The sequence below is a fragment of the Rhopalosiphum padi genome, chromosome 2 (assembly GCF_020882245.1).
Source record: "Rhopalosiphum padi isolate XX-2018 chromosome 2, ASM2088224v1, whole genome shotgun sequence".
NCBI lineage: Eukaryota > Metazoa > Arthropoda > Insecta > Hemiptera > Aphididae > Rhopalosiphum > Rhopalosiphum padi.
This window is the reverse complement of record NC_083598.1, coordinates 32,996,858-33,015,667: the sequence shown is the minus strand read 5'-3', so window position 1 is coordinate 33,015,667 and position 18,810 is coordinate 32,996,858. Positions and strand designations below refer to the sequence as shown.

The 18,810-nt window shown below is 27.2% G+C and overlaps 1 protein-coding gene and 1 long non-coding RNA gene across 10 annotated transcripts; one reads left to right on the top strand and one right to left on the bottom strand.

Annotated features, from left to right (window-relative positions):
• Positions 1–2,655: 2,655 nt before the first annotated feature.
• LOC132918941 (KRAB-A domain-containing protein 2-like) lies at positions 2,656–5,229 on the bottom strand. Its single transcript, XM_060980298.1, has 4 exons — positions 5,099–5,229; positions 4,386–4,955; positions 3,714–4,093; positions 2,656–2,771 (listed from the first exon to the last, which is right to left on the bottom strand). The coding sequence occupies exons 1-4, from the start codon at positions 5,227–5,229 to the stop codon at positions 2,656–2,658; spliced, it is 1,197 nt and encodes a 398-aa protein (XP_060836281.1).
• Positions 5,230–6,937: 1,708 nt separating this feature from the next.
• Positions 6,938–17,541, top strand: LOC132921447 (uncharacterized). Of its 9 annotated transcripts, none has more exons than XR_009660877.1 (8): positions 6,938–7,709; positions 12,571–12,656; positions 12,806–12,865; positions 13,000–13,063; positions 13,124–13,221; positions 13,685–15,940; positions 16,026–16,387; positions 16,462–17,541. It is a non-coding gene; the product is annotated as an uncharacterized LOC132921447 (long non-coding RNA). The 9 variants fall into 9 exon arrangements; XR_009660873.1 differs by having other exon boundaries at positions 12,986–13,063; XR_009660878.1 differs by lacking the exon at positions 12,806–12,865.
• The last annotated feature ends 1,269 nt before the right edge of the window (positions 17,542–18,810 follow it).

The following is an 18,810-nucleotide window of genomic DNA, read 5'->3' as shown; positions in this document are numbered from 1 at the left end:
ATCATACCGTACTTACGTACAGCGTGATGCGAATTTGCGAATAATATTATTGTCGTATAATATTAAGACGACTATAAACATTATAATGTAATATAATATATCAAGCAATAGGAAACATTTTAATTTATATATACAATCTATATTGTGCAATTATAAAATTAAGAATTGTCGAATATGCACTAATAAATGAAAAAAGGTCAAATATACGAAATATGCAACTGTACATTTTAAATATAGACTCGTATTGCTATAAAAATTTTTTTATATTAGTTGGCTATGTTTTTAATGATTTTTTAAAAACATGCAAGCTCCTAGAAGTCCCGAGCCCTAACCATTATATTATTGATAAATATAAACTACACCAATAATACGTTCCAACACTGTATCGCTCGTAGCATGTTAGTCACTTCATTTAGTATTATTATTACTACATTTATTATACTACATCATCGCGCCGATTTGGGTATAAAAACATCTAATATAACTAAGGCGCTCTGCGATTATATTATATTACGTATATGGAGTGTCCCACGAAGATCTGACAAATGAAATAACTTTTGTTCTAATCAATATTTAAAAAAACATTCTTTTAAATATAATTCATAGACGCTACATTTTTAGTATGCATTTTTTATTTTTTATTTTTTAATACTGAAAATAAAAAAATTTCCAAAATATTCGAAAATAGCCAATTTGTGAATCTAATTTAAAAAAAATTAGATGGTAAAAACATTTATTTAAGTCCAGTGGCTGATTTTTTCAATTTTTTTAAATATTAATATTCTCATTAAGTAAATTACGATCGAGTTTATGTAAAACAATAAAAAAAAAAATAGTTAGATTTTAACATGCATCTATTTAAAAATGTTTATATAAAATATTTTTTGAAATTATAATGTTTCTAACATAAACTAGATCGTAATTTACCTAACGAGAATATTGATATTTAAAAAATTTGTAAAACATTAGCCAATGGACTTAAATAAATGTTTTTACCAACTAAATATTTTTTAAAATCAGATTTATAAATTGGCTATTTTGAATATTTTTTTAATCAATTTTTAAGTATTTTATTTTCAATATTAAAAAATAAAAAATGTGTACTAAAATTGTTTTGCGAGTGCCTATGACTTATATTTAAAAGACATTTTATAAAAATATCGATTAGAACAAAATATGTTATTTCATTATTTCATTTGACAGATCTCCGTGGGACACCCTGTATTGTATATTGTATGTATACACAGTACACAAATGATTATTTATGATTTTTCTTTCGTTTCTGTATCAACTATCGAAATTGGTCAAATGTTCGACGCAATGTAAGTCCACCAGCAACTCTTGTGTGAGTGGTGTGTGTGACAGGCCACCTGAGTCATCTAGTTCGTCGTTGATTTCTATCACTGTGTGCTGACCATCACCCATTTGTTCGATATCAATCGATGTTATCGGAATCAATCGTTATCAATTGATTGGAATGTGACCGTGACATCGATGACTTTATGGACTGATGGTGCTTCCACCGGCCGCCTGAACAATATTATGACAACGCACAGCCGCACAGGTCCGATCATCGATGCCACGCCGCCGTCGTTGTGGTCGTTCCGACGTCATTAGTTATTATTATATTTGTGTATTTATATTTTTTATTAGTTGGCTGTTCGTAAATATTATTTTACACAGTGTGTACTAATAATTAAAATTATATAGTATCTTCGCGATTCGACTGATATTTTTATATTTGGTCCGATTATTATATTATTACACGCCGGGTGTAGTTTAACGCGTTTGAACATTATTATAACATTATATATTATTCTAGTATACTATATTATGTTGTGGGATGGCTCGACGGTGATCCAGTTTGAAGCGTTTTCGGTTGTCCTTTTCCCGTTGCTGATCAGGTCAGACTCATTTATATATTTATTATATTTATATTTTATTATGTTATATAATATTATATGTGTTTACGGAATACAGTCCATTATTATTAAATATTATATCGTGGCTGTTTTGTCGTGCCATACTAGGTCTGCACGTATTATCATTTATCCTCCATTAGACAACGTATAAAACCGCCGTACGCACGTGCGGATATACGCGTCTACGGAATTCTATAGAATTAGTTTAGATCTGAGAATTATTTTTTGAATTATTGTGGCCCAATCATCATTACCTCAGACCCACTAGATTACAGAAATCTTCCCCATAAATAAATTCTACTCTGTTCATTGTCATGGTCGTGTTGATCCACCTAATAAATTAGTAGTCCCGATGAAACTATAGATACCATATTCATATAAAACCATAGTATCTTCATCTTATGTCGATAAATTACAAAATTGGTGTGCAATAACTGCCATCTAAGTTAAAAGTTAAAAACATTTAGATTAATTTATCTAATTTTTGTATTAGCCAAGTGTGAATGTTTTTGGATTTGGCAATTGTCGATTTATTCTAAATTTCTTATTATAGTACTTCAAGAACTAACAGCGAGTTTTGATAATATCAACAAACTAAATCTATACCGATTGATATTATATTATAAGGATAATGACAAATTGTCTTTACCATAAACAACTACATTGAATTTGAATTGAATTGAACCCATAGTATTTTTCACAGCGCACTTATAATTGCCAGCATCCGACAATCTTACCGACTTTGAATTGTAATCATTATCAAACCCATGAGTTCCGTGTCAATTATTGCTTTTCTTTCAACGAGTAATTTGTCATTTTTATACCATGAATACACAGTATCACTTGTACCTGCAGTGTTAAACATAATTTATAAATTGCTTTAGTTCAGGTGTCGGCAACCTGCGGCTCTTTCGATCTTAAGTTGCGGCTCTCTAGGTCCACACACAAAAATAATCATTTTATTAGGTATCAAAAAAAATATATATTTTTGTCGCTTTAAGAATATGAAATACCTGCACAGGCCATCATAATCAACTAAATTTAAAATTGTGTACAAAACTTTCCAAATACATACAAAACCAATGTTCCCATTGATGTAACCATATAACTATCTATTACCATAAATTAAATGTATTATTATATTAATACTATAATAATACTAGTATATTTAATCTATGTTATTATTCAATAACCGTATAATTTATTATATTAATGCTAAAATACTTGAATATGTTTTGTGCTAAAAATATTTGTATGTTTTTACATGAATAAATATTGTTTTGTTTGTAAATTCGTTTATTTTAAATCTAAAATCAATTATATATGTTAAGGTGTATGACCGCATGGCAGTAAATATTGACAGTCACCGGTGTATGTCGAAATTTACTAAAAATTTTTGTGAATGTCATCAATGATTTCAAATATCTCACAATGCGGACATTTACCAGTATTTGTTGACATGCGCAATAGTTATTTAGTGAATGTTGACATGTTGACAACATATATAATCAAATAGATAGCTAGAAAAAAAAAAATAAATATAAAAATAAAATAAATATAAAAAAAAAAATAAAAAAAAAAATAAAAAAAAAAAATATATAAATAATAATAATAATAATTATATATAAATATATATAATTTAACAAATTAATTTTTTAATTTATAGTTTAGTAGTATATATTAATTTTAAATTTTATTTATTACAACATGGTAAGCTATCGTGGCATTTACTGTTGCAAAGTATTCCCCCATTCTTACAATTACATTTTTTTGTATTACATTTTTTTTTACAATTGCATCGTACATAATCTTGGCCACCACTTTTGGAAGCAGCTGTCGATACCTGTCTCAAAAACATTGTCTTATCGGATAAAACATCGTTTAACGATATCAATTTTTCTTTGCAAACTGCAAATTGATTTCGAGTGTACAGCTGACTGATAATTCCATATTTTGTTCCTAATTTGTAGAAGTCATTATCGACGTCCATTACAACAGCCAAAATATTTTGGTAATCCATACGTCCTCGATCGATATCTGGAACACGCACTCGAACAGTATCACCTACTTGAGCAGACGGAAATTTTTGGTTTGACGATCGCAGCATTACACTTGCTTGTGTTTGAAGTCCATTTAGTGCCAATGCTCTATTCTTAATTGTATTCTCCTTCCTTTCATTTATGTATTTTAAATACAAAATATTTGTTTAAATTATTTTTGTAATAGCTATTATTATTTTGAATTACATACTTAATAATTAATTTTGGTTTTTGTCATCACTTTTATCGTTGAGCTTATCTTCATCATTATTTGCTCGATTGTCAAGATTATCGTCACTTTTACCGTTAGACTCTTCCTCTACTTCCTTTATTATTTAGTTACTATATATCGATCACACCTTATGCATATAAGGCGTCAGTGCATATTAATATATTTTATTTTAATTTTATAATTTATACTTACTTATAGACTGAAGTATTTGTTCTAACTCTTCTTCTGTTGCTAGTTTTTCTTTGTTCTCGTGGAAGAGAAGATGTCAAAAGACCTCTTTGTGCTTTAGTGCCAAACATAGCTTCGTATGGCGTTTGCTTAATACCTTGATGATACGTTGTATTTTTTGTAAATTGAACAAATGGTAATGCTTCTGACCATTTTGTAGTGTCATTATCTTCCATCATAGCTCTCAGTATATTTTGGAAATCTTGGTTTGCCCTTTCGATAGATCTTTGTGTTTGACTGTGGCGTGGTTTACCATGCACAATTTTCACACCATCCCACATTGAACATAGCTCTGATATAACTTTATTTACGAACTCTCGTCCGTTGTCGGAATGTAAAATATTTGGAGCACCGAAAACAAGAAATATATTTAATAAGTGATGTGCAACTTTTTCTGCAGTTTTAGATTTTAGAGGTCTTAATTGAATGAATTTGGTTAGGTGATCCTGATAATTTAATATAAATTTAAATTCACCATCTTTGCAAGTTTGCATATCTACCAAGTCTACTTGACACCGGGAATTAAGTTCACGACTTATAATAGGTTTGATTACAATACATTTTTTGGAATTTTTTGTTTAGTTTGGCATTGAACACATAAATTTAAAAATAACATAACAACTTCATATGTTATATTTTTGTATTTGTTCTGCAATTCATTCATAATTCTGGTTCGCCCTCCGTGACCAGTTTTTATATGAGCTTCGTGCATAATGTCGTATAGTTCTTCGTTCTTTACATAGAAAATAATTTTAGTTTCACCTTCTTTTAGTAGGACGATTAGTTTACGATTATCCATAATATCCATAACGTCAAACCGATTTAATCGTCTGTAATCACTTCGTTGTTTATTTTTTTTTGCTTTAAAATTTATAAATTCACTTATATATTTATTATATTTATCAGTGTTTAAATAAAAACAATTATCTTCCCTTTTTTTTAATAAAAATTCACTAAACTTTTCGTAAAAAATTTCTTTTATATTTTGATCCATTATTAATTTTAATTTGAACATAATATAATTAATAATAAAATATTACACTTACACAGTTGCGCTCGGCTTAGAATACGCGTCGATACTGACGAGAGTATATTTATATTATATTATCTAGCAAACGATTGACAATCGGATTGTCTCATGCGATAATATTACTAATGTCCAAACGTCTCCAATGCATATTGTTATTGGGCGATAATGTCTTAATTTTACAAAATAATACAAAAATACCTTTTACATACATCGTGGCATCGTGCTTCAAGTGTGGTCAATATTTACCAAACACTGGTTGTAAATGTCAACAATCACCGGTGTATGAACGCGTTAAGACAATTTTGTCAACATTCACTACGATTTTTGGTAAATGTTAACATACACTAGTAACTGTCAACATTCGCCTACTGCGGTCATACACCTTAACATATATAAGCAAATACAAAGATTTTGAAACAAATATTTTTTGCGGTTCTTTAAAAACTGGAAAATTATTTAAATTGTAAGATGTAAATTTTGGCTCTGCTGTCTCAAACGGTTACCGACCCCTGTTTTAGATGGACGTATTACATATCCAATAATTATTATATACATTTATTGTTAATTAACGGCAGTTATTCAACAATATAATTATGTCAAAAATGCATATACGTCGCATAGTTTCAAAGTTCTGATCCGTTCCGGAAAATGGATAGTAGTTTGTCGTTGAATCAAGTAAAAATAAACTTTATTTTTTACCCATTCCGTTATAAAACAATATGAATAAGTTTTCAAAAAACTGATACGGGGATTACAGTACAAAAAATACGAAACTCGTTACTTAATGTGTATATGCGAGAGCACACGAATTTTCAAGACAGGTAATGTACTTTTTGGGAAGAAAATTACAATCTGACCATAAAAACATACTGATTAAACACTAATATATTTGACAACCAATAATAATAATAATTTATAAAAATTGTTTGACAAAATTAACTCATAAACAAATATTGATGGACGCTGTTAATGAAGACAACTTTAGTTATCGATGAAGTAAATCAAACATTATAAATTATAATATCGATAATAATTGTTTATGAAATACAAATTACTTACTTATAAATGGAAAAATTAGATGTAAAGTACTGTTTATTAATAACATCACGTTTTCTGGTATTTTTTTAGTGGCATGATATGCACCACTAAAATCCAAAACAAAACTACGTTTTACAGTAAACGTTCCACTTCCGTTAAAACCATTTATTGTACAAATATATTGTCTTACATTTTCAAGTCTCGCGTTTTGGAAACTCAACTCTTATATGTTGATATAATCACGTAAGAAAATAATTCGTATTGTGAACTCATTGACTTAATTGATAGTTGTTCGCGCACCGAGACCGAAAAAATCCAGCATATCAAGATATTCACGTCCCGAGAGATAAGTCCAGCCGATATGTGTGAACTGGCCGTGTCGTCCCTTCCGCCTGCTAGTGTATTGTCAACGATAACGTACATCCGAGGCGGACAAGACACTTGACCAGTTCAGTTGTCCAACGACCTTTGCCACCTTTTACGGCCTGTCGTTTTTCTCAGGTGTCTGACCGATTTACGGATCGCCGTCACGCTGTCACCGCTTGCTCGCGGTCGCTTTGTTCCTCGGGCTTCGTAGTGTCGCCAAATCCAAGTGTTGTCACCGTGTCCACCGTTGTGCCGCATATATTTTCTTTTATACTACATCGCTGCGGACCGTGTTCCATTTACCAATTAAATTATTTATAAGTTATTGAATAACGGTTGTTGACGTGGGTCAGATAAGCCGCACGAACCGCGATAACATTTACGCAGGGGTCCAACTGCCGCCGTCACTTGTCTCCCGTAGAAAAACGTCAACTCGTCACCACCTAACACGGTCGTCGGAGACGCGTAAATATTGTATTATCTTATTATCATTATATTTGTATTATCATTCGTGTTGATATTATTATTTTCTTATTATTTGTAATATTATATTTTGTATTCCGTTGTGGACTGTTCAAAGAGACGTCTTTGACAGTTAACAATTTTTTTATTATATATAGTTTTATTGGCAAACAATAAATTATTGTGTGTTTTGCCATACAATTAATATTATATTTAATGGTGTAGTTGATGTGGTCAATAACCAACCAACCACTACTTTCAACCTTCTATAAGTCTTGCCATTTTATTATTATTGTTGTCAACTCGGTGGTGTAGTCATTGAGACCGACCACTACGGTTGTAGGAGTTTCATGACCAAACAATAGTTATGAAAATAATGATATAGATAATAGGTAAGTACCATTGTGATTTTTTTAACATTTCATTTGGTGGGTGCCATTTATTGGATTTAACTCTTTTCCATTGATAACTATTGATCATAAAGGTTCCCGAATAATCTAATCGCATTTTACGTTTAAATTTTTATCGTCGACACTATCATCTCCAATTCTAATTCTAATAATAAAATTTTCTTCATCTACAATGAAAACAATACAACAGTTTAGAAATATAAAATAAAAATATGTTAAAACTATTCAAGTGTGACATTATCTCTATGTCGTTATAATATTTATTTTTAATATTAATTAGAACGTAAAATAACATTGAATACTTAATTAATCATTATAAAATTGAATAATATAAAATCTTTTAAATTAATATTCCAATATTTTATTAATTGTATAATATAATAAATATAAATTATATCTAGGCAAGTAAAAAACAATTATAAAGGCACTATGACCTACTAGAATTAAATTATTTGGACTTATACGTTTTAATTTAATACATCATACTTCTAAAAAAAAAATAATTAATATAAAAATGTATGCTACTAAATATTATTAATTTACATGCTTATGTATACATATATGCAAATCACTTAATATTATAATCAGATCTTATGAATAAATTCGGTAGCATCGAATGCAATTGAAACATTTGTAGACGTGTGTGACAAACAATTTACAACAAGATTTGGAATTTATAACACAGTTTTACAACCGCAATAATCAAACTTAAATCAGGGTGCTGAGTTTACGTTGGTATCCTTATTTTATTGTATTATGTCCAAACGAATACAATTATTTAATAGATTTATTAATAATTTACTTCAATTCTATGCTTCTACACTTTTTAGAATATGATTTATAAACACTATAAAAATAGAAACGAGAATATCACACTTCACTGCCATATGTATAATGAAGAACGAAAAATTTTAAGTCACCCAATAACATGGAGGAAGCATTAGGGGAAGCCAACGTTAACGCCATTTTTAATTTGTATAGATCTATTAATCTTATAAAATTATTGTAACCCAATATCCCAAATGTTAATACTTATGTATATTGTATATATACTTTTAAAATTTAAAAACCTTATAAAACCTTATGTACCTTATGCATCTTATGTAATCTTATCTATTATATATGCATAATTCTAAGTCAATGTAACACTGTATAGGCTAAAACTACAGATGTCAAAGCATTTATTGTTAATAAAAAAAAATATAAAAATATAAACCTATTTTATATTATTATTTCCTCTAAATATTTATAAAACGAATTTACTGAGTATTTCAAAATTATACACCAAACAAATCTATTAACTCAGATTCTAATTAAACAGCTGGGCCATTTTCATTTTCAAAAAAAATCTATCATAATTTAAAAATATGAATGTTAAAGTTAATATTATGATTAGATTCTTATGACTAAATTCGGTGCCATCGAATACTATCGAAACAGCAAACGTGCTTGACATACAATTTCAACAAGTTTTGGAATTTATTTTTAACAACCGCATTAATCAAACTTAGATCGGGGTGCTGCGTTTACATTGGCATTTCTATTTTATTGTATTATGTCCAAACGAATACAATATTTTTAAAAATAATTTGATACTGCACATTTTTAACAGAAATACATTTTGTTCGGAGTGCTAAGTTCATGTTGCATCTCTCCAATTTGTTGTATAGTCTCCAAAATAGTACCAAGTTTAAAAAAGAAAATAATAATAATAAAAAAATAGATCAAAAATGTTTCTAAAGGTCTATAATAATTATTATTATTATTGCTTCTAGTGTTATTCATAACGAATGATTCACTCACATATTTGCAAGATGAATGTCCGAAATATATGCCATATCTTAGAGAAGCCTGACAGAATCATTTACTGTTTTGTTTATATTTCAATAATATTAGTTATAGCCAGGCTGTCAGATCCTTATTTCTTTCATCAGTAGAAGGGGTTTATATAGGCAAGTTCTATACATTATAATTATTTTTTAAAAATAAAATATTGGTTGGTCGGTTGATTCTTCTATTATTCTATCTCTATGATACAATTTATTTTATAAATTATTCTGTCATACAGTACACCTCAAATAGTGAACGCATTATGTATTTTATTAAATTGGCATACAGATTTGAAGGTATTTTGTATAGGCAACCCTACCGCACATTCAATATTTTCGCTATTTTCTATTTTCCTCATAAACTATTGCATAATATTTAAAAACTGTCAACTCATTTATAATTATATAACTGTCCAAATTCTGATTTTTTTATGAATTTTTGTCCAAAAATTCAATTTATTATTACGTTTTCAAAAATCTAACTCCAAAACTAAACCCTAGGTTAACTGGCCCCATCTAGATAAAATCTTCAAGGATCGACGCAGATGCGTCCCTAGATAATCTTCCAAATAGTAAAGGGAGAACAGAAATTTGATCTCGAGGTGTCACTGCATTGAACCTCGAAGATTTCGAAACGATACAACTATGAACTAATATTAATAAGTTAGTACTTCAAGTTGAATCTCAAAATCTATAGATGAATATCATAATATCAACATATTATATCATGGGTTAAAATAACGAGTTGTAAAATGCGAAGTTTTAGAAAAGTTATGTTGTATAACATAAAACTTTTTAAATATTTATTTTATTTACTTAATGCAAGTCTGCATAATATTCAACATTAGGTACTTAAGTCAATTTCTTTAATGAATCTGGTTTCAAAGTAAATAATTATATTTTTCAGTTATAAAAGTTTAACATTACCCTAAACGGTATAACAATATTGAATCTTCTACATTTTAATTACCAAAAGCAACAAAAAATTTATGAAAAATTACGACACGGTACAATTTGTAAGAAATACGATATATTCGCAAACGTCAAAGTCATATAATATTCTATGTAAATAAAAAAACTACATTACTTATTATACGTACAATTACAAAAGGTAGACCTTAAACACCTTTTCAAAAGAGTAAATATTCTTAATTTCCTATTGTGTTTCATCATTATTTATGAGTACTATTATTACTTATTAGTACTGTATACTTGCATTAAATTGTTAAATTTTAGGAAGGCATTCATATTTAGTAAAACACTAGGCATAAGTATACGTATTATTTAGAAATAGTTTTTCATCAAATCATATCGAGAATCATGCGGCAATGATATGATATATTATAATTTTGAAAAATTCTTACGAAAAAACTATTGTCTCTACAGCTATAAAAGTTACGTTCCTAAACAATGGTTAGGTCTCTCCAAAAATTACCCTGTAGTTGAGGTACCTTTAACCCCCCCCCCCCCAATATATTTTTGAAAAACCTTAGTAGTCGTTCGACGTGTCTGAAACTCAATATTCTGGTATTTTTGAGGATTCTGATTAAAAGTGGTATCTTTTGTCGAGACCGTAAAAGCCGTTTTTACCCCACTTTGGGGCTTTGGAATTCCGAAATTTGAGTTTTTTAGTCGAGTGTTACTCGGCCGGGTTTCGATGTAGGGGCATAGTTTCTTCACCAAAAGTTTTGTTTTAAGTTATTTTACATAAAATCTTTCGGTGGTCGGAGGGTCCTATGCCCCCCCCCTCATGGATATTTTGAAAAATGTTTATTTTTTGTTCCACGTTTCTGAAATTTGCAGGTTCGATTTTTGTAGATCGGTGATCAAAATCGGCGTCTTGTGTCGACACAGTAAGAGCCTTTTTTACCCCTCTTTTTGGCGTCAGAAATTAGGATTTTGCAGTTTTTTGACTTTGTCGCCACGGAACACTTAGACTTTGGGTGGTTAGAGAAATTTTTTTCTACGCATCGTTAAGAAATTTTTGTCAAAAATCGAACGGTACCAAAACCAAAGAAATCGGACGTTTTTTTGGGAAGTTATGATTTTCTTTTTCTTTTTTGGTACTTAGATTTTACGTATTTTCTGAATTTTTTGAAATTAAGTTTTTGTTCAATCTTTTTGAAATTCGAGTACTGACTTATAAATACCATGACAAGTTATAAAGGTTCTATGGTCAAAATGCCTAGGATCATTATTTACCCCGTAATCGGGGTGCGAAAATAGTTGAAAATCGAATCACTTGTTTTTTTGTATACACATACGTTTCTTTATGGTATACCTCCGTATATCGATTTAACGAATTATATTTTTGAACTTTTTATTCGTTTTAGGTTTGTTCACGTTTCAACGTTTGGCAATTACGCCATCAGCATAAAAAATAATTTATTTAGAAGTAATTTTTCATCAAATCACATCGATAATACATTTATTTAATGTTTATACCCCTCGTTTATATAAGCAATTTCGTTGTATATATGAGATACGACCATCATTTTTAAAATGTACGACGCAGTCAGTCGATCACTCGATCGTAAGCCATATAATTTTTAATAAGTCGTTTTACTCTAACACTATATTTTATGATCCTTCATTAAGTAAAACTTAATTAACTATTCAGTATTCGACTCAATCAATAAATTAAATTCATCAACCAAAATTGTGTTGATATTTGATTTTCATTCCTTAAGAAGAACCGACTAGGTACCAAACAATAAATTAAATAACCGTACAAGATCTGACTGGAACGGGATATAACAGTGTTATATATCAACTAGGTACCTAGGTATCAATAATTGTTCATATAACTGATGAACTTTGAATTTTAATCATCAAAATTAACGATATATACTCCTAAAAAATGCTTATAATTAAATGTATATTGTTGTGAATGTATAATAATAATATGACAAGTCTCAAAATGTATTAACGCTGAACAATAGGTATAGTAAATTTTAAATGACAAGTGTAATATTATGTTTTCTATTCAAAAATGTGTCATTGTTCGTTTGTAGATGAGGTTAATCCCACATAGAAGAACGATAAATGGTAAAATCTAAAGTTTATCGATAGAGAATTTTATGCAGATTCCATTTAAATGGTCAGTGTAATGAATTTTTCAGTAGTTAAATAGATAACTTTCAAAAAGCACAAAAAAGCCAAAAAACAATACAAAATTAGCTTTATCAATATTATCATATATTATAAATTAAGATAATGAATTATTAATTAGTATAACCATGGTTTTAGTTTTATAAGGTTACCACTTCGAATGTCTGATAAACAATTGCGGTTATGTTCAATTTTTAAGTAAATAATAATTATACGTTAATTTGATAATTTGTATTTTTTTAATTTTACTTTTTAGTATTTACGTTCTAAGTAGTTAGTTTTTGTATAATTAAATAATATGTTCTTTACCCTGTACAGTATACAAATTACAGATTTAAACAGTTCTCTTTAGATGTGGTCTTCATCAGTCATTCTTATAGTCATTGGAAACAACCGGTTTGCATAATATGTAGATTTAATTAACAGTATAACAGTATAATTATTTTTACTTTCTAGGTACAATGTATCGATAAATAATTGAAACCATTGCAAAGAACAAGTTAAATTCATGCTATCTACAACATTCATATTCAAATCTTCATAACTTAAATCATGTAAGTTCTGTATAGTGTTCCTAATGTTCCTATAATGTAGTACTCATTTAAGGTTTATTACCTATTAGCATATCTGAAACAACTTAAGAGATACACTGACAATATAATTATTTATCTTATAAAGTTGTAGTCAGGTGTTGGTTGATACCTGGGATTTTGTAATTGATGGCTGATCAATCTTATAGTAGTAGTAAATGGTGATAGAATTACTATTTTATAATATTAAAAAGGTTGTATATATCTATATTGTTATTTTTTTACTTTTCTATATCAAGTATAGATAATAATAAATAATATAAGTATATAAACTTTAGGTACACAACTATAACACAAAGATGTTTGCTATAATAATATTGATTAAAGATTGGTTTCTATTTTACATTAAATTTCATTATAATATTGAGCTATTGAAACAATTTTCAAAATTATTTAGTTAATATAATTTTTTTTTTCCTAATTATAGTTAGCAAGATACAGTAACTGAAGTATACATGTATCCAGGCCAATAAGGAGATTATTCTGTTTGGAAAAACATCTGAAAAAACTGTTCCTACTAACATAATTGTTTATCCGGTAAAGTAGAAGAGTTCATATTATCTGAATTACTATAGTGTGTCACTTTACTATTATAAAAGTTATTTTATGAATACTATCTATATTTTATTAGTCTGTATATTACAGCCATAGCAACACAGGGGATCAATGCAATTTGATACTGCTATTAATTATGTTCATAATTATTTAAGTTTTGATTTAACCAAAAACAATATTTTTAGATATTTATAGGCATTGTTACACATACAAAATAAGAGATTTAAATAATACATTCAATTTTATAATATTCTACTCTTTCTTATAGAGGAAAGAAATAATATAAATTTTTATGTTTAATCAATATACATAATACATTGTCAAAATGCATTTAATGTATACTTAAAATCAGTATTGTATTCATTGCTATCTGGTTAACTGTCTGCTATTTTAGTGTTCCTGTTTACCTATGTTTCATTTTTATCACAATAGTTTAAACATTTTAAATAACCAGATATTCTATAATATTGTTATCATAATTAACAAATAAATAATACTACATTGGTGATGGTTATTTTACATTTATATTCACAAAATGTATGCTTATACTTTTATTTATATGATTTTGTTTTATTGTTATAGTCTGCAAAGAAGAGATTTCAGATAAATTAGTATAATAGTGACTAACATGGACTACTAAAAAAATATGTGTTGTTCGCATACAAACTAATCTCTATCCAGCGAGTTGTCCATATTACTCTATTGATAAATATCTGATATTTGATTATCAAACATAGTTTGTCGGTTTAAAATAAAATAAAAGAAAACTTGATATGAATATTATTGTGACTAATATTATTTCTTTTTACTTAACTCTTTATAAGGTGTAAAAGGTTTTTATTTATTGACTTTTTAATGTATCAACAAACTAATTATTTGTGTTCTTATTATTTTTATACTATTTAAATCAAATTTCATCTATAAAAATAAAAAAATGGAAATAGTGACTTCTTGTATGATGAATATTTACATTCTTTTAACAAAATGTTTTGTATTCAAATCTTACAAACTTTACAAATTTACAACTTATATTTTTTAATATATAAATTAAAATTAAGTCATTGAATTTAATTTCTTATTTAATGACAAACAAAAGCAAAATATAAAATATATATTTATATTTGGACAATATAATTTTTAATAGATATATAAAATAACAGTTTTATAATTTATCCATAACTTATAACTGATGTGTGTATTAACTTGTGTTAACTTATACATTAAATATTTATAGATTTTAATCAAGTAAATGCTATTTCTAAGATTTATTTATGGTTTAAAAATTATGTTGAGTTTACTACTGATATTAATATGTATGAATGTTTTTGAAACTGCATTAAAAAACGATAAAAAAAAAATTACAAATAATTGTTAATGAACATTAAATTAATTGCATTGCATCATATCCAACATATCATTATAAATGAGTACAAACACATACATTTTGTGTCATATAAGACATTCAAAATTATTATGAATTTTGTGTTACACACTACACAGATTCATCAGTATAAGATCACAACATACTATTTTTGGTCATTTGGGTTTAAGTGTGTGTCATGGGTCAACTTTATAGTATCTCTTTTGAATAAAAAGGTTGACTGAGTAATATTATAAAATATATATTTTTTGTTACATTTGTTACACAGTGTAACTTAGAGCTTTTTAATATTTAGATATTTTCAATTTTCATTCGCGTTTCCTAGGTCACCTGGTGGTCCAACGACAATTTATCACAGAAGTTAAAATGTTCTAAATGTAATTCTAAACCAGAATCAGTTTTTCTTTTTTCCAAAAACTCGTTATTTCAAATTTTGGGTTTTCAAAAATCGTTCGACCTAAGTACGACGTTTAAAAATCCTTAATAACAGTTTTTCAAAAAATCAAAAGCATACAACTTATGAAGCTGGTTATGGGGATCAATTTTATGTCTCACGACTTTCGTCCTATCTCTCGAGGTTTTCCCGTAAAACACTTCGTAAACGAGAATTTTCATTCATAAGTAGTCATAAGTTTTTTTATGACGTATTTTGTTTAACTATTTATTTAAACCTAAGTTTCATTTAAATTGGTATTATGCATGTGAATAGTACTTGGCGACCTATCAGGAACTTGGAATAATTAATTGGTAAGTGTAAGTTTTACTAATTTTGTAAAATGCTGGTAAAAATTATGGTAAATAATAATAATATATTTAATACATTTATTTTCAGTTTTATCAGTTCTATAAAATTTTGTTCAAATGTATATCGATTGACAATATTATTGATCTATTATGCATTATTCAAAAGTTGATAATGCATAGCTTGTTTTAAATCAAGTTGCATTGTAACTATACAGCTATTGGCTCCAATCAATCCAGAATATTTGTTGCATACTACAATTTTAAGATTATTACATATTTACATGCATGTACTAAGAATATTCTTGGACAGATGACTTGAAGAATATACATATTGTACTACAATTGTATTCAGAAAAATTGAGAACAATGTGAAAATAAAAAAAATACAGTTAAAATACTATATTGGATTTTAATATTTCAACATGGAATAACATCAATTATAGGACATAGGTGTGTATAAATATTTTTTACAATAATACATTTTACAGGCAAGTTATTAGGTTTTTACTGTCTTTTTTTTTTAGATAATCTAGTTAATTTCAAAGAAGTGTAAAATAATCAAACCTGCCCAACTATGTTCCCGAGGAAAACTAACCTACTAACAAATAATATGTAAAGAAAATTAAAAATGATAAAAAAAATATTGTAAGTGCTAATGTACTGTAATTTTAATACTTCATATGTAGTTAAATTTAGTATGGGGCAGCAACATCAACCATCAAAACTTAAATAGTAGGTAACTATTATGTATTTAATAATAATAATAATTAAAAGAAAATAATTAATAGGTTTGTATAATTATAATATGTATAAATAGAGTAAATTAAATTAATATTAAAAAAAAAAGAACTTATGACATATGTATATTAGTACTTGTTTACAATGTTTACATATACTTATACCCAATTTTAGTATTAAATATTAAAATATATATATTTTTTAAATTATATTTATTACTTAACAATATACAAAATATTGACATTTTTTTTGTGTATGGATGATGTTGTTTCCTATATTTATTGGTAGTTATTATTATTAAATTTATATATCCAAGTTTATATTTTATAAGAGCCATTTTTAAATGTTACTATTGTTCTAAGTCTGGAGTTAATGGAGAATTTGTTCTGAATTTCTTGAACACATGTTTATCATTAGTCATTACTCATATTTTGCATAATTGCAAAACGAAAATTTTGACTAAACTGTGTCATCAAATTTTTCATAATCTTGGACTTATAAATGATAACATTTTAAAGTGGTCACTAATAATATAAATCCAATTAAGTAGGGGTTCATTTGTGACTGGGGCCCGGTTTTAATGCAAACAATTAATTGTAGAATATGAACATATTTATGTATTAAAAATAGATATATTGTCTGTGAATATGTTAATGCATATAATTACTTAAAAAATTATATAAAGTATTTAAAGATGTATTTACTATAAAAAAATTTAATAAAAATTAATTTATATTATACTTAAACAGATTATGATATTTATATTTTTTTTTTTTACAAATTATAATTATTACTAAATTGTGTGTACCTTTATGGCCTGTATGTATAATTTGAGTTTATTCAATAAATTATTGTGAAATATTTTTTTTCTATGCTTACTATAAAGATAATTACAAATATTTTCAAATCTTATTAATATATTTTATCATTATATATTAATACTACATGGATAGTAGTAATACTATTGAAATATACGTATAATATTTTTTAGTTATTTTTTATGTCGTTTTGAAGACAATAATATCTTTTATTGCTCTACAGTTTATAGTTTTTAAACCAATGATGCCAGAATTTCAAAAGGAGTAAGTTGTATAGGAGCTTTAAAATTATCATATTTTCAACAAAAAGATGGTATAAAAATTTAGCTCAGACCTCAACACTGGTTTAAACCTACAATTCACATACATATACATACAATTTTTTTTATTGCTTATACTTATTACTTTAACCCATTCACATAGATTTATACATAAACAAATAATAAAAATTAATATCATTAAAGAAATATAAAACAATAATATTTAAAACTAGGGTAAGCCTAGAGCACGGTTGTAGATTGAACTACTAATGATTACCACAAAGTAACATTTTATTAATTATTCATGATAGTTGCTATACTTTGAAAAAAGTTCAGGTAGGATATACCTAGGCAAATAGATGATATTAAAATATAATTTATTCCATAAGTCAAACCTGGAATAATGGGTGGGGGGCATGGCAACGGGCCCACAACGGATATCAAAGAATAGTGGGCCCTTGGCGAATAGTAGGTTTTATTTTTTTATTAAATTAAAAATATTTGGATATAATAATAATATTATATTTTGTATATCAAAAGAAACATATTCAATTATTTATACAAATAATGTTTTTATTTTAGATTCTGATCTGAATAGATAACACAATTAATAATTATTGTTTTTGGTATAAAAAATCATAAAATTCTATTACTTATAACGGAGACTTAGAAAAGCTCAAATTAATATACCGGTATTACCATAAGCAGTTTTGGTAAGTAACTGTTCGTAAAAACTTTTTTCGATGGGAGTCGTTTAGGAATTTACCTTTTCGAAAAACCTTTTTCGACGAGAGCCGTTTTGGAATAAGCAAACAATGGACGAGAGCCGTTTGGGATGCGCCGGTTTATATATTAGGTACTAATATTGTTATATATTATACTAGCGTGTCTGTTTAGTTAGCAAAAACCACTCGAAGAGGCAAGTTCGTTGGTATATAATAATAATGTTTCGCTTATACTAAAATGTTAGTATGGAATTAGTTTTTAATTAATCTATACTAATATATAAAATGTTAGTGTTTGTTTGTATGTTCGGGATAAACTCCAAAACTCCTCA